General features: G+C 49.7%; 1 protein-coding gene across 2 annotated transcripts; it reads right to left on the reverse strand.

Moving 5' to 3' along the window:
• Positions 1–39: 39 nt before the first annotated feature.
• Positions 40–22,563, reverse strand: ube4b (ubiquitination factor E4B, UFD2 homolog (S. cerevisiae)). 2 transcript variants are annotated; one of them, XM_067239877.1, is made up of 29 exons: positions 22,285–22,563; positions 21,113–21,332; positions 19,458–19,590; positions 19,121–19,208; positions 18,824–18,968; positions 17,676–17,901; positions 15,142–15,594; positions 14,249–14,356; positions 12,592–12,733; positions 11,382–11,482; positions 10,060–10,174; positions 9,754–9,837; positions 9,532–9,588; positions 9,033–9,149; positions 8,775–8,873; positions 8,337–8,450; positions 7,685–7,883; positions 7,445–7,583; positions 7,087–7,186; positions 6,852–6,979; positions 6,268–6,366; positions 5,753–5,988; positions 5,440–5,566; positions 4,683–4,827; positions 4,315–4,449; positions 3,660–3,851; positions 3,094–3,268; positions 2,039–2,185; positions 40–1,268 (listed from the first exon to the last, which is right to left on the reverse strand). In XM_067239877.1, exons 1-29 carry the CDS (start codon positions 22,306–22,308, stop codon positions 1,201–1,203), a joined length of 4,116 nt encoding a protein of 1,371 aa, XP_067095978.1. In that variant the 5' UTR covers positions 22,309–22,563; the 3' UTR covers positions 40–1,200. The 2 variants fall into 2 exon arrangements, with proteins under 2 accessions (XP_067095978.1, XP_067095979.1); XM_067239878.1 differs by lacking the exons at positions 14,249–14,356; positions 15,142–15,594.
• Between the last annotated feature and the right edge of the window lie 513 nt (positions 22,564–23,076).

The raw sequence follows: 23,076 nt of genomic DNA on the forward strand, positions 1-23,076 counted from the left end.
TGAAAATCAATTCAACACCCTCAAAAAAACACTGTGAAGATGTGTGCATCAATGTTTATTTCAGTTCAAAATCCTGGCTCCAAAATCAAGTATGTGGGAAAGGAAACGATTTCCTGTACAGTTGAGGTGAAAAACCTGGTTAGGGAAATGTGCTCTCTCAGAGACCATCCTAAAGAGGGAGATGTCAGAGGGTTAAAGAACAAACCTTTCAGTTCTTTCATTTTTTCTTTCTTTCCTCCTTTTCTGTAGTTTTTTTGTACTCCTACTGTTTTTCCGGTGGTCATGCTACAAAGATGCTCGTACATTCTCTCCTAACCATCCAGATCTGCCACAGGAAGGTGTTAAGTTCATGAGGCGCTTAGACGGTCCTGTACTTTAGGCCATGCACACACACACACACAAAAAGTTTAATTCACTCATCAAAGTCAACAGGGCGAAACCAAAATGACCACAGAGATACTGGTAAACTGTTGTTTTGCCCCACTCCCACTGTACCCAAAAAAGCAGACATTTTTTTGTTTACAAGACAACCTACCGCGTTTACTTTAAGCTACATATTTTTTTTAATACATATTTCTCATTTTCCAAGCCTTGTCAGCAAACAAGCACTAGTTGGGCATGAGTTTGTAAACTGTATGGTAATTAGCGACAGTATTTTGTGGATGACTACAAATCTCTTCACTTTCAACAGCTTTTTCTTTTTTTTCTTCTGTTACTACTAAACCCCGTCAGTTTCCTAAGTTGCCAATCGTTAAATGCCCCCCCCCCCCTCCCCCACCACATAACTGGATTTCCTTAAAGAAGCCCACAAACAATCATACAAAACAGAGAAAAATAATCATAATCAATAAACATAATCAATGAAGCGATTGAGCACACTTGCTGCTGGATCAGTAAGCTGTGAGAACGTATCCTTTCAGCTTCTTGTGCACCAACTCTGTTAAATATATGTATATATGTAGATATATATACACAAAAGTCATGAGGGGGTGGGGGGAAAACGTTTAAAAGTCGTAACTTTATTATGTTTCATCGTAGAGCCGAAGGCCCAAGAATAAAGGATAAAGGGGAGAAAAAAAATCTAATCAGGTTTCTCTCTTTTTTCATCTTTGTTTTCCGTTTTTCTGTTCTTGATGGTTCTGAATTCAGGCGTGTTGGTAACATCCCTTACTGGCGGTCAGTGGGGTGAAGGGTCGGGGGTCACAGTGCGTGACGGCCTCCCTGCTTCTCCCTCATCCACGCCTGGATCCTCTCCTTCAGCTCAGGGACTGGGACAGAAACACACCAAGCGTTAGGACAGAAACACACCAGGCGTTAGGACAGAAACACACCAGGCGTTAGGACAGAAACACCCCAGGCGTTAGGACAGAAACACACCAGGCGTTAGGACAGAAACACACCAGGCGTTAGGACAGAAACACACCAGGTGTTAGGACAGAAACACACCAGGCGTTAGGCCAGAAACACACCAGGCGTTAGAACAGAAACACCCCAGGCGTTAGGACAGAAACACCCCAGGCGTTAGGACAGAAACACCCCAGGCGTTAGGCCGCACAGCGTTAAGCCAGACGGCGTTAGGCTCGACCACCGCCAGGCCGAATATAAACAACAAGCCGACAAGCAGGAACAGAACACAGTGTCATAACATGGACTTGTTCTTACACCCAAGCAGAACACAGAGTAGAAGCTTTCGTGTGTACAGGTAGATATGTGGTGTGAGTGTCTCCCTATACACTTCTGTTGGAAGATGATGTACAGTCGGTTCACGTGCTCTACGCAACTGTATTTTTGACATCTCTGTGGGTAAAGGGTGTGCTGAATCACCCCCTCTCAACCCTGGTCCTCGGGACCTCCTGCCCTGCATGTTCTAGACCATTACCTCTTCCAACACATCTGGCTCATAATGTTAATACCTACGACCCGTTCACCTGAACCAGGTGTGTTGGAGCAGGGGAACATCTAGAACATGCAGGGTAGGGCCAGTCCCCCAGGAGCAGGGGAGAGAAAGGCCACGCTGCCAGGCTGGTGGGGCAGGTACCTGACTCCAGCATGCTCTCTGTGAGTGGCTGCCTGTTGAAGGGGTCTGTGGGAGAGTTGAGCAGGTGGCGCAGGATGATGGAGCGATCCATGATGTTCCCAGACGGCAGGATCACTGGGTCGGTCATCAGGGTGTCCATGAGAGGGTCTGGGGAGCGCGTGCACACACACAGACAGATGTAGGCCAGACACACGCACGCACACACACGCAAGCACAGACAGAGAGAGAGAGAGACACACAGGTTACACAAAAGAATACTGACCAAATCACAATATTGTAGTATTGTCTGCTTGACTTCATTCTATTAATTTTGATACCCTGTCTCTACAATCCCATGTCTTGATTTATGCCCCTTCCCAGAACCACAGAACAGGAAGTAATAAAAGCCCTCATTAAGATGATTCAGTGCAAAGTCCTATATTCAGTACGTCTCAAGGTTTCCACAGGAAGGTTTAATATGTTACACGTTTATAAATACGCCATGCCTCAATGTTTTTAACCCTGGATGGCTAGCTGACACCCCCGACCCCGGCCAACGAGACGGGGGCCGGGGGGGCATATCTGGAAATCAAAGAAGGCCGACGAGCCACATTCTCTTCCTGGATCAGATTAAAGTCTGTGGTTAAGATATGTGACCCCTCCATTACACACAAATCACTCGCAAAATATCTGGGATTCTACTGCAGTAACAGGTGGGTCTGGGATTATACTGCAGTAACAGGTGGGTCTGGTTGCAAGTCTGTCCACCTGGACAGGAACTGACGCAGGGTCAGGGCTAATGTCAGTCACTGGGTTTTTCCACTCTGAGCGAAACCCCTCACCCAAGCCTTCATGGAAACCTTCTGGTTCATCATGATATTCAGGCATTTAGTCAGAGGAGCTGTGTGATAAAGCATTGGAGATAGATATGTAACGTTTAGGCCTGCGCTCTTGTGTTGAGGAAGTAAGGATGGAGGGAGGGAGAGAAGAGAGGGAGAGAAGAGGCAGGGAGGGAGGAAGAAACCTTCCTTCCTCCCTGTTGTTCAGGTCTAGGTTGCTTGGGGTCAAAGACTTGCCTTTGAACTCGTCGGGCGCGTCGCTGTAGTCCATTTCGGACTGCGAGTTCCTGGCGACGATCTCCTCCACCTTCTCCGATAGCAGCTTGAATTTTTCAATGGCGATGGTGGACTTGATACCGGCCTTCTTCATCTTAGATATCACCTCCTCGAAGAGCTCTCGGCTGTACGACCGCTGGAGAGGACGGGAGGGAGAGAGAGAAATTTCCGTTTATTTGAGAAGAAAGCAAAAACACGTGTGTGTGGGAGTGTGTGCGCGGAGAGAGAGTGGCACCGACAGCGCCCATCCTCATTCCTTCCTGTCACTCAAAACACGACGACACAAAGAAACCAGACAGCATCGTCTGCGTTACCGTGACAAAGACGTGTCTCTGTTCGCGCTGCCTTCGGAGCACCAAGTGTTCCACAACCAAAGCTTTCTCAGAAATGAACATCCCTGTTCCACACGGTGCGCATCACTCCTCTAAACACGTACCTGAGGAGACCGCACGTATACAGGAGGATGTTCTGTGGTGGATTGCAAGGTGGGGGGGGGGGGGGGGGGGGGGGGGGGGGCGGAGGCTCACCTGGTCGTCTGCGATGGCCTTGGCAAAGCGAGCGCAGTCCAGCTGCAGGTAGATGTCAGTCAGCTGGTCCAGGAGCTTCTTGGGCTCGAAGCCGTACTTCTCCGGGTTCTCCACCTTCAGGTCCCGACACTTGGGGCCGCAAAGCTGCTGGAGGTTGAAGTTCAACATGGCCGCCAGGCGAGGACCCAGCTCCTGGGACCACAGAAGAAGACGGCGTTCAAGAAAATAACGTTTTCTTTTCTTTTTTTACGCTGCTGCTCATGGGTACAGTTGTAGATGTACACCTGGTCTGGTGTGCAGGTGTGTCTGGACAGGTGTGCAGGTGTGTGGACAGGTGTGCAGGTGTGTGTGGACAGGTGTGCAGGTGTGTGGACAGGTGTGCAGGTGTGTGTGGACAGGTGTGCAGGTGTGTGTGGACAGGTGTGCAGGTGTGTGTGGACAGGTGTGCAGGTGTGTGTGGACAGGTGTGCAGGTGTGCGTGGACAGGTGTGCAGGTGTGTGTGCAGGTGTGTCTGGACAGGTGTGCAGGTGTGTGTGCAGGTGTGTCTGGACAGGTGTGCAGGTGTGTGGACAGGTGTGCAGGTGTGTGGACAGGTGTGCAGGTGTGTGGACAGGTGTGTGTGGACAGGTGTGCAGGTGTGCCTGGTGTACTCACAGGCCTGAGGAAGGGCTTCTGGACCTGCTTGGTGAGGATGTGGAACATGTCCACCGTCTCCGTGGCGAGGGCCAGGTAGGAGCGCGACACTCGCTCGTCCTGCGTCAGCTGGGACTGCCGGCTCGTCTGCTGCTCCTGGAGGGGGGAAACATGGTTCAGCCCAAAACAGACAAATGGTTTGATCCAAAAGGTACAATGGTTTGGTCCAAAATGTAGAAATGGTTTAGTCTAAAAGGTGTGCTCTGTGTGCACAAAAAACGTGTGCACCTTTTGGACCTAATCATTGCTACCTATTTGGACAAATAGCTTCCAAATATGTACATTCTTCCACACATGGAGTCGAGCGTGTGGTGTGATTGGCTGCTGACCCTGGGCAGCTGCTCCCATTGGTCCCTGTTCTTCATCTCTTCCTGGATCTCGTGGATGCGCTTCAGCGACTCCAGGCTCTCGTCCAATAGGAAGGTGGTGTCGTTGATCAGCATGTTGATGTAGCGCACAAACTGCTTCCCGGAACTACAGACACGAGACAGCATACTTTATTCATTTAGAAGACACTTCCAAGCACATTGAAAACCATCTAGACTGTAAATATTGTGTTCTAGAAAGTACCAAGTGTGTTATAGACTGTGTTCTAGAACACGACTACCTCAGATGGGAAGTGACGTAGTACAAATATTTGTGACTGTACTTAAATCGATTTTTCTGGTATCTGTACTTTACTATACATTTTTTTTAATTGAACTGAGAATAGAGGCATTCCTGATCACCTATGGCCATATATGAGGGAGATGTTTGAAATTGTCGGCGTCAAAAAAAAAAAGTAAAAAAAAAGTAGAAAAAGTATCGGCGTCAAAAAAAAAAAGTAAAAAAAAAGTAAAAAAAGTATTCCTGGCAAATGTGTCTATAGTGTCTTTTTGTATTAATGTATTAATATGATGTGAGGTCCAACAGGTAGTAGTAATGTCTACTTTTTACTTAAGAATATGTCAGAGCCCACACTGCTTTAACTTAGTGAAAAAGTGTAGTCAGTACTTCAACCTTTACCAGAGTCTTTTAAACATGAGTATCTGTACTTCTACTTGAGTGAAGGATGTGTGTACTTTGCCATCTCTGATGCCGACTCACTTGAACTCCTCGAGGAAGGTTCCGTGGTGCCCTATGTTCTGCCACAGGCTCTTGAAGATGGTACTGATATGGTAGCGGATGGTGAACTTGTCGTAGAACTCGCTGGTGGCCCCGGTGTGTTCCACGTCTGGGGAGAAGAACCATCAGCTTAGAACACAGCAGCTTAGAACCTTCATCGTAGAACCCTCATCGTAGAACCCTCATCTTAGAACCCTCATCTTAGAACCCATGTCGGCCTCGAGCCTTGTCATCTACAAGCATTATTCTCAACACACATGTTCTGCGCTCATTCCGCCTCCCCATTGGCTCTCACCGGTGTAGAACTTCATGAGGGCGGGGACTAGCTGCTTGACGGACAGCGGGTGGTTCTCCATCATCTCGGAGAAGCGCTGCGTGCGAGGCTGCACGGCTGGGTTGGTGACGAACAGCACCTCCACCAGCTTGGCGATCAGGTAGGGGTTCCTGATGTAGTTCTGGCTGCAGATGAACACCACCAGGAAGGTGACGATGTCCTGGACGCACGGCTCGTACAAAACCTGCGGGGAATACCTGGGGTGTGGGGGGGAGGGAAAGGGAGGAGGAGGGGGAGAACAAGAGGGGGGGAAAAGGAGGGAGAGGAGAGGGAAGATTAGGAGGAGATTGGGGAGGAGGTGAGTTAGCCAGCTGCTTCACAATATAATCTAATCCAAGACCCAACGTTACTAAGGTGGTCAGACACTGTAGGGACAGATATTTCTAGCCCTACAGTCAAATATGGAAGTGTAGAGTTTCAACATCAACAGCCCATGATGAATACGGAGGCTTGTTGCGTGGGAACAGATGACTTACTGCACGACGAAGAGCAGGAACTCAGCCACGTCCTCGATGTAGAACTCAGGAAGAGCAGCAAAGCTTTTTGGGATCTCAGGGTTCAGTGGTAAGGTCATGCTACGAAATCATTGGAAGAGAAAGGACAAGTTAACAACCCACATACTGTAGAATGAACATGTAATCAAAACAGATGCACTTGGGGGTAGGAGGTGAGGTGTAGGAGGTGTAGGGTAGGAGGTGAGGTGTGGACTGAGGGGTATGAGGTGAGGTGTAGGAGGTGAGGGGTAGGAAGTGAGGTGTGGACTGAGGGGTATGAGGTGAGGGGTATGAGGTGAGGTGTGGACTGGGGGGTAGGAGGTGAGGTGTGGACTGGGGGGTAGGAGGTGAGGTGTGGACTGGGGGGTAGGAGGTGAGGTGTGGACTGGGGGGTAGGAGGTGAGGTGTGGACTGGGGGGTAGGAGGTGAGGTGTGGACTGGGGGGTATGAGGTGAGGTGTGGACTGGGGGGGTAGGAGGTGAGGTGTGGACTGGGGGGTAGGAGGTGAGGTGTGGACTGGGGGGTATGAGGTGAGGTGTGGACTGGGGGGGTAGCAGGTGACTGACTGGGGGAAGGCTGGGTCCACTGTGCGCAGGATCAGCTGGATCACCATGCTGTAGAACTGAAGACATCTGCGCAGCAGGTTCTCATCCAGCAGGCCTGCGTCGGCACACGCCTTCGCACGCACCAGTTTCTGTCAGGACGAGAGGAGAAACGTCAATAAACAAACAACAACAAGATATTCTTGTTGTTCTTCTGCCAGGCACTGCCCCCTCGGTCATTAGGAGAGGGGCGACAGACCTTGAGCTGGGTTTTGCATCTCTTCAGCATCTCTCTGTGTCGGCCGGCCAGAGGAGAGTCCTTCCACTGGCTCTCACTGTTCTTCAGCTCCTCCACCGTCCTGAAACACACACACACACACCATCAACACACGTGCGCACACACACCATCAACACCTGCCCACATCCATCTACTGGATCTTTCCAACTATGTGTCTATCCATCCCTGTGTGAGATGTGTGTGTGTATTTCTGTGTGTGTGTGCCTGCAAATCTGTGAGTGTATATCTGTGTGTTGTGAGTGTATATCTGTGTGTGTTGTGTGTATATCTGTGTGTGTATATCTGTGTGTGTTGTGTGTGTATATCTGTGTGTGTGTACCTGTTGAGCTCACGGATGGCCCGGAGCCTGCGTATGTAGCGCCTGCACCCGGGCAGGATGGACAGGTGGTGAGCGTGCAGCGTCAGGAAGAAACACTCGGTGGGGAACTTGGGCTCCGAGAACTGGCTGGGGTCGTCGTCTGTCCACCACAGAAGAAGAAGAAGAAAATGAGGCGCTGTATCAGGTCTGTCGTTGTTGGTTGTGGTTATTATGGGATGGTGTGGCGCTGGGCCCACTCACGCAGCTCTGTGAGCCAGGCCCTCAGCTCCTCCATAGGGGCCTTGAGACGCGTCTCCTCGGGGCTCAGCGCCAGGCGGCAGCGGGGGTGGAAGATGTAGAAGGGATCCACCGTCTCCAGCTTGATCTTCATGCTCAGCTGCTGCAGCACCCACAGGAAGTTCAGCATGAAGCCGTCTGTGGACACCAGCTTGTCGTCCGTCTGGAGGGAGGGAGGTTGGGGAGAGGGAGGGAAGGGGGAGGGAGAGAAGAGAGGGATGGAGAGAGGGAAAGAGACAGAAGGCAGGAGAGGAGAGGAGAGGAGGGGAGGGGAAGGAAAATAACAGATGTTGGAGGGAGAGGTGAAGAGAGAGCGAGGGAGAGAAGAGAGCAAAGGAGCAAGGGGAGAGAGGGGAGAGGGGAAGAGACAGAAGGCAGGAGAGGAGGGGAGGGGAAGGAAAAAGTGAGAAGTAAAAAGAACAGATGTTGGAGGGAGAGGTGAAACAAAGAACTGAATAACATTACTCTACAATCCAACCTCAGGAACCCTAGTCCACCTCAGGGAAGTTTCTCCTGCCAAGATGGATATTAGAATACTTTCTACCAGTGAACTCCTGTGTACACCCCCCCCCCCCCCCCCCCCACACACACACACACACACACACACCCCCTGTACCTGCATCTGGGCCTTCTTCACGTTGCGGTTCACCAGAACTGCCATGTAGTTGAGAGCAGCCTCCCTGGTCTCCCCATTCAGCAGCACGTTGTGAAGGATTTTAAACAGGTCACCCTAACCGGGGGAAGACACACACACACACACAGGCAGACACACACAGAGAGACACACACACACACACACACACACACACAGACACACACAGACACAGAGAGACACACACACAGACACACACACACACACACAGAGAGACACACACACACACACACAGACACAGAGAGACACACACACAAACACACACACAGAGAGACAAACACACACACCCAGGTAGGCACACACACAGGCACACACAAAACAAAGTTAGCATACACATGTACATCGGTATTTCAGGACTGAGCCAATGAGAAGCAGCGTTAGATGGCGGAGGTCTGTGACATACTCTTGCAGACTCCAGGTAGTGCTGCAGTGATTGGCTGACGACGCGCGTGTTCTCCATGGTGATAGCTGGACCTGAGAAGTACTTGTCCCCGACTTTGGTCTGAAGGACAGAGCAGCCGCCAAAGGAAGGTTTGTCAACACCAGTGTGTATCAGAATGTTTTTTAGTGTGTGTACCTGTGTGTTAAGTGTGGATGTTCATATGTGTAAGTGTGTGTTGTTTAGTGTGTGTGTGTTGTTCAGTGTGTGCTGCATCCTCACATCGTCCTCAGCGAAGACAGACAGGCTGAAGAAGGCCCCCAGGTAGGACAGCCTCTGGACCTCCCTCCCACAGCCTGGACTCAGGGCCCGCGGACACCACAGAGGCAGGCAGCTCATCTGGACACACACATACAGACACACGCACACACATACACACACAGACAGACACACATACACACAGACAGACAGACAGACACACACACACACACAGACATACAGACACACACACACATACACACATACAGACACACACACAGACACACACACACACACACACACACATTAAAACAGACATACACACATGTACATACACACAGTCAGCTGACTCAATCTCACGAGGTCCCTTGCACCTCTGGGGAGAAGGGCTCTATAACTGATACGTGTAAATGTCTATAGAAACTGTGTCCATACCATTAATACCCAGGTTTTATTAAACGTATCATTTCCACATTGAGCACAATAAAGGAACCGTAATCTAATGTTATTGAAGCACACTCACCAAATTGCACATGGGGTGAGTCTTTCCAAACTTTATTTCACAAATCTCTGCTAATGCCTGTAGGAACACAAACCAGGAACACATCTTAAAGCAATATTCATTTGTTAGTTTTCTACCCGCAACTGTGTATCTTCCAACCTGAACCACCATGCTCTCCTCGCCCTCCTCCTCCCTAACCCCTCCCCCCAGCCTCCCAGGTAGGGCTGGATGCCCCCTGCGTACCATGAGGGGGAATTTGAAGTTGTCGCTGTCGAAGGAGCATTCCTTGGCTGCCATGGCCAGGCCTTGGAGGATGGGAACGAAGATCTGGCAGCAGGCAGGTGGGGGGCAGAAGACAACGTGTTAGAGGAGAGAGAAAGAAGGGACGTTCTGTCAGTAACAGTGTTCAGACTATCCCTCCAACCGTCCCTCCAACCGTCCCTCCAACCATCCCTCCCTCCCTCCAACCGTCCCTCCAACCGTCCCTCCAACCGTCCCTCCAACCATCCCTCCAACCAGCCCTCCAACCATCCCTCCAACCAGCCCCACCTGTCTGAACACATCCTCCTCCAGGTGGGTGATGCGGACCAGCTCCTGGATGAAGCCGTACGGAAGGTTCCGGCACAGCAAGTAGGGCACCAGCAGGGATGGCTGCAGGGGGTTCCTGCACATGAGCACCAAGAGAAACCTGCTTTACCTGCTGTTCAGTTCCTGTTCTTCTCCGGTTTACTTCCTGTTCATTACTTGTCTAATTCTTATTCATTTCTTGTTTACTTCCTGTTCAACTACCGCTTTCCTACAGTTTGCCTCCTGCACGACTTACAATGAGTTGAGAAATGCAAACATAGAAAACATCTAGAACAAAGATTGAAAGATTGTAATACCAGTAATACATTTTATTTTAGATGTTAAATTTAGAAGGTAACTGTCCCTCCGTGTCAAAGGGGCAGTTTTAAAATCCTAACAGCTGCTGGAGACACCTCAGGAGGAGGCGTGTGTCGGATACGGTGTTTGTGGTGAATAGCAGGCAAGATGTTATAAATGAAGAGAAGGAATGTCTTGTGTAGAGAGAGAGACAGAGAGGGAGAGAGAAACAGAGAGAGAGAGAGAGAGAGAGACAGAGAGGGAGAGAGAAACAGAGAGAGAGAGACACAGAGAGAGAAAGAGAGAGCCAGAGAGAGAAAGAGAGAGACAGAGAGAGAAAGAGAGAGACAGAGAGACAGAGACAGAAAGAGAGAGAGAAAGAGAGACAGAGAGAGAACACAGCTCTGGGTCATGCCGTCATGCAGTGAGAACTGAGACCAGAACACACAGAACAGAGGTGAAGACTAGTTTCTATGGTGACGCTCGTCAGTGGTAAAGAGATGGAACAAGTTAGATAAAAGAAACAGAAGTTGTTTACAGACAGATGACAGAGGAGGAGGAGGGAGAGGAGGAGGAGAGATGATGGAGGAGGGAGAGGAGGAGGAGGGATGATGGAGGAGGAGGGAGAGGAGGAGGAATGAAGGAGGAATGAAGGAGGAGGAGGGAGAAAGAAGGAGAGGAGGAGGGAGAGGAAGGAGAGGAGGAGGAGGGAGAGGTGGAGGAAGGAGAGGAGGAGGAAGGAGTGGAGGAGAGATGATGGAGGAGGAAGAAGAGGAGGAGGAGAGATGATGGAGGGAGAGGAGGAGGGAGAGGAGGAGGAAGGAGAGGAGGAGGGATGATGGAGGAGGAGAGATGATGGAGGAGGGATGATGGAGGAGGAGGGAGAGGAGGGATGATGGAGGAGGGAGAGGAGGAGAGATGATGGAGGTGGAGGGAGAGGAAGGATGATGGAGGAGGGAGAGGAGAGATGATGGAGGAGGAGGGAGAGGAGCGCGGCGCAGACAGACCTGGGCTGGGTGAGCGCTCCCTGGAGCACCAGAGCAGCGTGGGAGATGCACTGAGAACGGATGTTGCTGAGGAGCTGGCTCACACTGGGGTGGCTGCACATCTGAGAGAGAGAAGGGGGAGGAGACACAGAGAGGAGAGGAGGGAGGGAGAAAGGAGAAGAGAAGAAGGGGAGAGGAGTAGAGAGAGAGAAGTGGGGAGAGAGGGTAAGAGAAGGAGAAAGAGTGAGGGAGAGTGGAGGAAAGGGGTAGAGGGAGAGAGAAGAGGAGGGGGGGAGAGAGTAACAGAAGGAGAAAGAGTGAGGGAGAGGAGGGGGAGATAGAAGGAGAAAGAGTGAGAGAGGGGGGAAGAGAGAAATGAGAACAAGCAGAGAGAGAGAGAGAGATCGAGATCAGGATGAGACAGTGATTTTATTGTAATCCAGTTCCTGTCAATGCTTCGGCAATACAACATTGGTTTGTCGATGGCCAGTAAAACACCTTAACTAGAAATAGAGAGACTGAGAGATAGCGAGAGAGGGAGGGCGCGTGAAGGTGTGACATCCTCAGTGCTCTCAGGACCCGGGCTCTCAGGACCCGGGCTCTCAGGACCCGGGCTCTCAGGACCCGGGCTCTCAGGACCCGGGCTCTCAGGACCCGGGCTCTCAGGACCCGGGCTCTCAGGACCCGGGCTCTCAGGACCCGGGCTCTCAGGACCCGGGCTCTCAGGACCCGGGCTCTCAGGACCCGGGCTCTCAGGACACAGGCTCTCAGGACACAGGCTCTCAGGACACAGGCTCTCAGGACACAGGCTCTCAGGACACAGGCTCTCAGGACACAGGGACTGATGCGTCCTGGGAACCACATGCCCCCCTGCCTCCAGTCAAGAGAAACTACATACAGCCAGACCTAAAATAAGTGGAACAGCTGCATAAACAGGCCTTTCTTTTCCTCTCAGCATTTGAAATGAAGGGTTTTCGATTAAGGAAGTCTTACCACTTTCTGGGGTGGTTGGGTTTCTGTGATTAACATCAAATCAGGTTTGCCCATTGTCACAGAGGGCTTTACATACACTCACTGCACCTAAACCAACCTAAGCCTTCAAGGACGCCTCTACATCACCACACTGGCTTGTTACAAAACTACAAGTTGGAAAGCTCTTTAGCGTGTGTTAACCCGTTCAACCGTGGCTGGGCGGGGGGGAGGCTAGCGCGGAGGCTAGCGCGGAGGTTACCTTGGGGGCCTTCCTCTCCTCCATGCCGACACTGTCGAAGCGCTCGATGAGGTAGTTGAGCATCTCTGTCTCCTTGCACGCTTCAATGGTGAACCGGTCGCTGGCCGACTCACTGGACATCCCCCCTCCAGATGCCCCCAGGCTGGAGAGAGAGAGGGAGAGGAGGGGGAGAGACAGAGAGGGGAGGAGAGGAAAAGAGACTTGTTTAAAATCACCAGGAAGACAAGAGGGGAGAATCCAGTGAGAAGCAGTGCGGTGAGAAAGCGTCTTTTACAGCAACATCCTGAAAGAAACACAGTGTTAGAAACACTATAGCACCCAAGGCCGCATTTGGAATTTGGGTAAGAAAAAAATTCAAATACACACATTCATGCTAATTAAGTCAGGCTGTTTGAAGCAAAACGAGCCCACCCCAACCGTACCCCTGTCCTCTTCTTCCTTCCATCCCTCCACCCCTCCTCCCTCCACCCCCCAATCTCCATCCACCTCCCATCCCTCCACCCCCCCAATCTCCATCCCTCCTCCTTCCATCCCTCCACCCCCCTCCTCCACCTCCAATATCCATCCCTCCTCCATCTACCTCCCATCCCTCCCTCCACCCCCCAATCTCCATCCACCTCCCATCCCCCCACCCCTCCCTGTGGTGTTGATGTTATTGGTCGATTGTTCTCCAGACCTGCTAGACTGCAAGCAGCGTCACAACACTGCAAACCTCTGGTTACGGCGTTCACACCAGCAGCGACCGCGTTACGTTCCCACAGACAGCAGAGGGGGGGCCGACACGGGCCCCGGAGGGCCATGATGCAGGGCTTCACCTCTCTTCATCTCTCTCTTTTTATCTCTCCATCTCTCTCTCTCTCTGACAAGAGTATTCATTCCAGGAGAACACAGAACAGGACTATCTGCAGGATCATCTATCAGTGCTTGAGGAGTGCTCACAAAGACCCCACTCTGAACACAGTATCAAGTAACAGCCTCGGGGTGGCTCTTCAGGGAACCAAACTGCAGTTTTCATGCCTTGCTACTTTGGGTGAATATTTGCCAAGCATAGTTTGTTGAGAAAATTCCCCTCGGAACTCATTTCACAGAGCCAAGAGTCTCTGGTTTAGAGGGTGTGGTGTTTCAGCTGCACTACAAGACGAATTATTTGCTGGAAAATTACAACTTCCTGTGCTAAGTAGCTAAATGACTTGTTCTTTAGAACTGTCTTAACATATCACACTATACTACTGAGAGAAGATCACTTTTTTAAGTAACTCAGGTCACCAAGAGAATAGAAAATGCTGCTTCTCCTGTTGATAGGAAACACTCTCAAACAAACAGCAGGCTGTGTAATAATGTGTTTGTTGAACAGACACTTTAACCAAAGGAATATATCAGAGGAGGTTTCTAACCTGAAACCTCTTGATCTGCAGTAAAATGCTCTAACCACTGAGCTATTCTTTGCCTGTGTTTCTCTGTAGCTGCCTCTGCTGGTGTTAGTGTCCGCGTGAACGCGCAGAAGCATGCAGCTCTGCTACTGAACACGCACACGCCAGCACGCACACGCCAGCACGCACGCACACGCCAGCACGCACACGCGAGCACGCACACGCGAGCACGCACACGCGAGCACGCACACGCGAGCACGCACACACACCGTGCTGCAGCAGTGTACCTGGACCCAAACTGAACCCGCGCAAACTCGTCCTCCTCGTCCTCGGGATCTTCATCACTGCTGTCCTGAGACATGTCCGACAGGGCGAAGTACCGGAGGGAGAAGGGGCTGGCGGGGGAGAGGGGGAGGACGAGGGGGAGAGGGAGGAGGAAGAAGAGAAGGAGGAGGGAGAGGGAAGACAGGAGAAGGACGTGGCGAGGGAGAATAAAGAGGAGGGGGCGGGGATGAGGAAGAGCAGAAGGAGGAGGAGAGGAGAAAGAGGGGGGGTGATGGGTGAGGATGGATGGACAGAGGAAGGGAGGTGTAGAAAAAACAAAACATGGAAAACGACTGAGATGGAGAATGGACACAGGTGGACAGGGAGGAAGGAAGCTCAGAGGAAAAGAAGGAAATGTCCTAGCATCCTACCTGGCCTCTGGCGCACCACACAACCGATCTCACAAGACTACAGTTAGTGCCACTCAATGAACCTGCCTTGAGTTAATCCACAACCATGCATGTCAGCTGGATACCCACAAGGCAACACACCCATGCTGTGAGCTTAACCAAGAAACCAGGACTAGTAATGAGCTGGCCAAGTAAAAGGACAAACTCATTCAAGCTAAACGTCACTGGCTTCATCTTCATCATCTTAATCACCTTCCAGTCTCAAAGCCACCTTGTCACAGCCAGGTCATGTCTAGTGACGCACCTCTAACCCTAACCCTAACCCAAGCACAAGCACTTCCCTCTCACACAGCCACACAATCACCACTAACCTCTCCTGTTGTGTATTTCACACCTGATTCAAATCAAGCCAGTGCTGAAAACACCATCATGGATTGGGTGTTGGGGTGTTAATGTTTTAGTAGCGTAGCGGGCAGTTGGGTCACGCGCGGTCACACAGGCTGTACCTAGAGGGGATCCTGGAGACACGGGCACCTCTCCGGGGGGCCGCTCTGGGCGAGGGGGCCCCCCCAGGCAGGGGGATGGAGGCAGGGGGCCGGGCCCTGGGGGAGCTGAGGGGGTCGGGGGGGGCCGGGGTGTTGGGGGGCACCAGGAGGCCAGCAGGGTTGGGAGATGGGCCAGGGAGGCTGGCCATCCTGGGGTTAGGGTTGGGGCTAGGGGGGGTCGGTGCCCCCCAGGGGGAGGTGACCGTGTAGGGGCGATAGCGCTGGGAGATGGGCAGTGGGGCGGAGGGGGGGTTGAGGCTGAGTCTGGGGGGGGCGGGCGGGGCAGGGGGGCTCGGAGGGGGGAAGAGGAGGGGGGAGGAAGGGGTGGTGGGGGTGGAGGTGGGGGTGGGGAGGGGTGCAGAGGTCATCCGGGGTGTGTTCAGAGACAGAGGGTGAGGGCTGCACCCGTATAGGCTGAAAACAACATGGTGAGAGACAGGGGGTTGGACAATGTCACCCAGCAACTGACCACACACACACACACACACAAGGTCCCTCCACACACACACACACACACAGGTCCCTCCACACACACACACACACACAGGTCCCTCCACACACACACCACAAACAGAAATCCCACGAATGAATGCAATCGAATGTTTTAAACACAGAGATGAATCATCTACGTCAGATCAGAAAAAAATGTACAACCTTGAATATCATGGTTTTCTTCACTTCAGATCTACCAGAGCACTGGCATCTAGTTGTATCACAGGGTGGGTGAGTGTGTGTTTATATATACAGTTAGGTCCATAAGTATTTGGACATTGACACAATTTTCATCATTTTGGCTCTGTATACCACCACAATGGATTTGAAATGAAACAATCAAGATGTGCTTTAAGTGCAGACTTTCAGCTTTAATTTCAGGGTATTTACATCCAAATCAGGTGAACGGTGTAGGAATTACAACACATTTTATATGTGGCCCCCCCCTTTTTAAGGGACCAAAAATAATTGGACAAACTAACATAATCATAAATCTAATTGTCACTTTTAATACTTGGTTGCAAATCCTTTGCAGTCAATGACAGCCTAAAGTCTGGAACCCATAGACATCACCAGACGCTGGGTTTCGTCCCTGGTGATGCTCTGCCAGGCCTCTACTGCAACTGTCTTCAGTTCCTGCTTGTTCTTGGGGCATTTTCCCTTCAGTTTTGTCTTTAGCAAGTGAAATGCATGCTCAATTGGATTTAGGTCAGGTGATTGACTTGGCCATTGCAGAACATTCCACTTCTTTGCCTTAAAAAACTCTTTGGTTGCTTTCGCAGTATGCTTCGGGTCATTGTCCATCTGCACTGTGAAGCGCCGTCCTATGAGTTCTGAAGCATTTGGCTGAATCTGAGCAGATAATATTGCCCGAAACACTTCAGAATTCATCCTACTGCTTTTGTCAGCAGTCACATCATCGATAAATACAAGGGAACCAGTTCCATTGGCAGCCATACATGCCCACGCCATAACACTACCTCCACCATGCTTCACTGATGAGGTGGTATGCTTTGGATCATGAGCAGTTCCTTCCCTTCTCCATACTCTTCTCTTCCCATCATTCTGGTACAAGTTGATCTTGGTCTCATCTGTCCATAGGATGTTGTTCCAGAATTGTACAGGCTCTTTTAGATGTTTTTTGGCAAACTCTAATCTGGTCTTCCTGTTTTTGAGACTCACCAATGGTTTACATCTTGTGGTGAACCCTCTGTATTTACTCTGGTGAAGTCTTCTCTTAATTGTTGACTTTGACACAGATACGCCTACCTCCTGGAGAGTGTTCTTGATCTGGCCAACTGTTGTGAAGGGGTTTTTCTTCACCAGGAAAAGAATTCTTCTGTCATCCACCACAGTTGTTTTCCGTGGTCTTCCGGGTCTTTTGGTGTTGCTGAGCTCACCAGTGCGTTCTTTCTTTTTAAGAATGTACCAAACAGTTGATTTGGCCACACCTAATGTTTTTGCTATCTCTCTGATAGGTGTGTTTTGATTTTTCAGCCTAACGATGGTTTGCTTCACTGATGGTGACAGCTCTTTGGACTTCATATTGAGAGTTGACAGCAACAGATTCCAAACACAAATACCATACTTGAAATGAACTCTAGACCTTTTATCTGCTCCTTGTCAATGAAATAACGAACTCCCTTTATGAGGGAATAACATACACCTGGCCATGGAACAGCTGAGCAGCCAATTGTCCAATTACTTTTGGTCCCTTAAAAAGGGGGGGGCCACATATCAAATGTATTGTAATTCCTACACCGTTCACCTGATTTGGATGTAAATACCCTGAAATTAAAGCTGAAAGTCTGCACTTAAAGCACATCTTGATTGTTTCATTTCAAATCCATTGTGGTGGTATACAGAGCCAAAATGATGAAAATTGTGTCAATGTCCAAATACTTATGGACCTAACTGTATGTGTGTGTGAGCGTGTGTATATATGAATATGTATGCGTGTGTGTGTGTGTGTGTGTGTGTGTGTGTGTGTGTGTGCTACTTGCCTGGACAGAGAGCTGGCTCCAAAGGAACCCCCACAGGGGGCCAGGGGGCTGCTGCCCTGGCTGGGGGGCTGAACCAGTGTCAGGCGCCGGTCCGGGGATTTGGCAGCTGTGATTGGCTGGGACGTGGCAGTCAGGCTGGCGAAGGGGTTGTGGACGCGTGATTGGGTGGACATCATGAGCACCTCCATCAGGATCTGGCCAATCAGGTCTTTGAAGTCGGAGAAGACTGGAGGGGGGAGAGGGGGAGAGAGAGAGAGACAGAGAGCGAAAGAGATTGTTTTACATCTTAACAGCCATGAATTCACTTTCATCCTTTCAGCACGCAAGTTCTTACACATCCACCAGCCTCCCATTCAAGCATGCACTCATTCAGATTCTCAACATCTGTTCCAGGATGAGACTGTTGTCAAGGTGTTTCCCCTCCCTGCTGAAGCAGGATAATAAATAGCCGTTTTCTAACAGGGTTATACTTCACCACACGCGATTGTTGTGTCATATCCTGCCTTGCTGCTAAGACACCTCAAGACAATAACATGTGGTTGTACGTGTAAACTAACCCCAGGGGTGGAGGTCTGTTTTCAAATGGAGTCAGCTGGCTGAGCGGTGAGGGAATCGGGCTAGTAATCCGAAGGTTGCCAGTTCGATTCCTGGTCATGCCAACTGATGTTGTGTCCTTGGGCAAGGCACTTCACCCTACTTGCCTCGGGGGAATGTCCCTGTACTTACTGTAAGTCGCTCTGGATGAGAACGTATGCTAAATGACTAAAGTGTAAATGTAAATGGGTGGGACAGGTTCTTGGATGCGTCCATTAAATTAAATTTTTCTTATATATAATGTGTGTTTGTGTGTGTGTGCGTGCGTGTGTGAGGGGAATGCCCCATCCATGTATACTGAAACCATACCTCCCTAACTAATACCCACAGCTCTACAAACCCCTCTGACGGTGTCACAATAGCAGACACACAGGCAGACATACAAGGCAGACAGACAGACAGACAGGCAGCAGGTAGACAGACAGACAGCAGACAGACAGGCAGCAGGTAGACAGACAGCAGGTAGACAGACAGGCAGCAGGTAGACAGACAGACAGCAGGTAGACAGACAGACAGCAGGTAGACAGACAGACAGTCTGGAGGGGGTGTCCCACCGTGGTTGTGGCTGTGCTGGAAGTCGGCGGCGAGGGAGGGCAGGTAGATGACGTCTCTGTCCTGCTCCGTCCAGGAGACACGCAGGATCTTACAGATCAGCTGCAGGGCCTGCTCCTCAGACACATCTGAGCTGGCCGAGGACTCCTGGAGCACACATACACAGAGACAAAGACAGAGAGAGACACGGACAGAGAGAGAGAGACAGAGAGGGACAGAGACAGAGCAGAAAGACTGATTAACACACAGACCACCGAGAAGACCTGGTGTTTGGAAGGAAAGGTTGACTTCCTGCCTACCTTCTCAGCCAGGTTCCTCTTGTCCCTGCGGTCACTGTCCTCCACCTCCATGTTCTCTATACCTGAGTCCACATCCACCTGGGACATGCTGGGGAGGGGAGGTGTGGGGGGGGGGAGAGGGGAGATGAGGAGAGAAAGGTGGAACCGAGGGGAGAGAAAGAGAAAATGGATAGAGAGGGAGAGGAGAGGAAGAAGGGAGAAAGAGCGTGGGAGAAATCAATCAATTTTGAGCACAAATGCCAGACCAAAGTAAGACCATACATACAGCTCCGGTTGGTCCTGAAGTAACAGAACACTGTGACAACTCCATGAATGAGGAAAGCTCTGTGTTTCTCACCTCTTTTCACAGGCGGTGTCTATGTCCATGCTTTGGGAGCGTGACAGACTCTGGGACTGGGTCTCCAGGCTGTTGGAGGGGGAGCTGGAGAGAGAGCTCACCCCCTCGCTGCTCTGGCTGCGGTACGCCACGCCTGGAGCATGGGGAGACGGGGGGGAACAGGGGGGGAGACGGGGGGGAACAGGGGGGGGGAGATGGGGGGGGAGACGGGGAAAATAGGAGGACAAAAAAACAACAGAAGTTCAAATGTGTGTGTATTAATGAGTGTGTGCAAAGGTGTGTGTGCGTGCATACGTGTCAACTGTATCAAGAAATATGACTTTTTAAACTCCAAATCACTTGTTTCAACCCCTCAGCTCTAGGGGACGTTGACTAGCAGGCAAGCTGCCTCCAGCCCCCAGTCAATCTGGATCCCCTGAGCTCACTGTCTCGTCTGTGGTGTGTGATTAGAAAGCCTGTCCAGCACACATAGCCAAGGACAAAGCTGATTACAGCCCAGATCTACTGGCTAAAGAAAGGTCAGGAACTACCACATGACTACCAGGTTACAGCACAATGAATACATCCTCCTGCCGTGTCTGAAACAGGAGGATTAGATCTCCTGTTATACTAGTACACCTGCCTGGGGTAGACTTAATCTACTGTAGCGTATTTGTCATTACTACTATCGCAGACTTAGTCAACTGTGGTGTGTGTGCCATAATTAGTCACAAGAGACTTCAGGAATGCATATCAACTGCTATCAGTCCAATCAAGCCACTATATTAAGGTCAACGAAAGTAAAACTGCAGGGACTGACACTCCCTTTGTACAGAAAAGTCCCTTTGCAAAAGCAATCAGTCATGAATCGGTAAACAATGTGCTCTGATCGGTATTGTACCCATCTATACCTACGATGGTTATGGCGTAGGTTCTAGAGCATTTGAGAACAGTGAGTTATTCATGCTAGCTGTTAGTACTCTCTCTGCTTACCAAATGTCGAGCAAGGACACAGGCCTGGTGAGCACAATACGCTACCTCTGTGTCGGTTGATGACAGCGCTCAGTGTGCCTTTGGCTGTCTATTTATCAAGACCCTTTCAAAAGGCCTCTCATTCTGGACCTCCATGGTTTTTTCCCCTCTTAGCTCCAATAGACGGACACAAAGGTCATGTGATGGTATCGGGACTGGGAGGAACAGGAAACGTCACTGTGTCTCACACCTTGTGGCCGGCCGGACGACTGTTTTGACTTTCACCTCAACATGCTCACAGCTGAGCCCGAGACTAGATTGTTGGGACATATAGTGACGAGGCCCTTTTGTGAATCCCCTGGAAGGGACAAGACTAGCTGCTGATACACCTATTAGATTCCCAAAGTGCAGTGATTGTGGATGACATTGCAGTGGTTAAGGCACAAGCTCTTACTTGAGGGTATTTTTGTATCCGATCAAATCTCATACACAAATGTCTCCCGTGATAACAATGTTCGTAGATACTTGTTAGCACTGATGAGCCTAGCTGTGAAACCTGGAGTTATAAACACCTGGCTCAGATCAATCCAAGGAATTCCAAGGACAACAGTGACAGGTTGAGGCTGGAGTGCAGCTTCTCAATGCGTCTATTTCCCTGCCTCTTCGGTTTTAACAGAGGTGTTTCTGATCGGTTGTGGTCATACCGGAGGCACCCATGGGTGAGGTGGCAGGGGTGACACTGTGGACGCTGAGGCCCAGAGTGTGAGAGGCGGCTGGGGGCAGAGACTGAGGAGGTGCCCCTGAGGTTCCAGGCAGGGGCCCAGGCGGAGTTTCTCTCTGTGGGGACGTCAGGGGAGTACTGAGAGGGGTACTGGGCTGGGAACCCTGCCCTCCAGCCAGTCGGGCTAATCGCCTTCTGCGGATCTGCAACAAATACAGGAAAAAACGGTGTTTTGGCTCGTTTGACCGTTTCATCTTTTCGTTTAAATAATATCTAAAGTATACCGACCGTGAACATGGTCTTGACGCGAATGTTATAAACGTAGTTGTCGAACTAAATTGTTCATTTTGCAAGTAGGTTATTAAAAAATGAGTGCGAATGCATGGGGCATTTTAGACGAAGAGGTCATTTGGGGAGCAAAGCTAAAGTAAACACCTGGGCTTGTCAATCAATGAGGACGAAGCTAAGAGAAAATATGAACAGCACAAGAAGCCATACGTAAAATATGACTGGCGTTGTTCATATAGAGCTGCACAGTCAACGTTAGCAAGCTGCCTGGCTAATGGTTAAAGAATAAGCAAAATCTCACGGTCACAATATTACACAATATCTGATGGCATATTCTGATTGAGTGACATTAACAGTTTATTAGCTACTGGATGTGCAATTGACAGTATAATTATCTTTGCCGGGTGGATCTAGCTAGCAACAATTATTGGGTTGGTTGCACAATGCCAATGGTGGCCTCCAGTGTTATGCTGAGTCGTCTAGCAAGCAAAGACAATTCTATCTGCTACTGTTTCATTTACCTATCATTATAATTAAAATACAAGGACAACCTAACTTGTTTTTTGTAAAACGCCATGTGTCTTTCACGTGAAAACCCTGACATTTACAAAATAACTGTATTCGCTGCGTAGCACAGCTAAGCAACCTAGATCTAGTAGTGTAGCTATGTGTTAGTTAGCTAGCAGCACCATGCTAGCGAACTGTACTGACTCAGCTAGTAGCGCTAAGCTAGATAGTAGCACAGCCTTCGAAAAAAAAAAAAAAACTAAAACGACACAAATCCATGACTAGAACACAACATCCTTCGTCGATAACATGTCAATATCCGATTATAGTTTATATTTTGTAACGCAGTCGTGATCTTACCTCGTCGGCACTCAATTCTTCCATTGTGTTTCCTTTATTTTCAACTGGCTAAACAACAATTGTGCCAGCCAGCCAGCTAGCTAGCAGCAGCTATTTCTAATAGAACCAAATGTTCATGTTCTATCTAACTCGTGAAACAAATAACTATTCGTCTTGATTGTTGTACATAAAATAAATAAAAACAATGCAAAGTAATATACAATTTTTCCTCCTAATTCGGCGTGATCTACTCGATTTCTACCGAAAATGAAACAAACACAAAAGTAATGTCAAAACACGAAGGAGGCCATTCTGGATCGTATGTCACGTGACCACGGATTGACACACAGTAGAACAATCAGTGTTGGACGAATTCGTCAGAATTTTCCTATCATGAGAGCTTTATGTGTCAGTAACATGTAGATGCAACACATTCTTTTTAATTCTATTTCATCCAAATTTATAATTGCTGTTTTGGGAGTAACAGTTTACAGTAAAACCCTAAAGTCCGCCTCTAGCTGTTTGGCGTACTCTGATAGGCCATACAGGAATACATTATATATATTTTTTCGTTTTTTGTTTGTTAAAATATGGATCTGGTATGACAAAAGAACAGTTTTGTCCACTTGCCCACGTGCGTGAGCCTCAGTTGGGTAAAGGTCTTAGTGTCAAGGGCAGACAGATTAGAGTCAACAGTTCACCTTCCATTTCGAGTAAGGACACCACATCGGTTTTTAGACAACATAAAGTAATAATTTTATGAAGCCCTGCACCTATGGAAGCAAATCATTGACTTAATGTTTTGAATTTTAA

The sequence above is a fragment of the Osmerus mordax genome, chromosome 7 (genome assembly GCF_038355195.1).
Source record: "Osmerus mordax isolate fOsmMor3 chromosome 7, fOsmMor3.pri, whole genome shotgun sequence".
NCBI lineage: Eukaryota > Metazoa > Chordata > Actinopteri > Osmeriformes > Osmeridae > Osmerus > Osmerus mordax.

Excerpts from the sequence above, each read along its gene's own strand:
- ube4b (XM_067239877.1), bottom strand. The coding sequence starts at position 22,308 with ATGGAAGAATTGAGTGCCGACGAG. Across the intron at positions 19,209-19,457 it reads GACACCGCCTGTGAAAAGAG|CATGTCCCAGGTGGATGTGG; the intron begins GTGAGAAACACA and ends TCCCCTCCCCAG. Across the intron at positions 9,838-10,059 it reads AGGAGGATGTGTTCAGACAG|ATCTTCGTTCCCATCCTCCA; the intron begins GTGGGGCTGGTT and ends GCCTGCTGCCAG.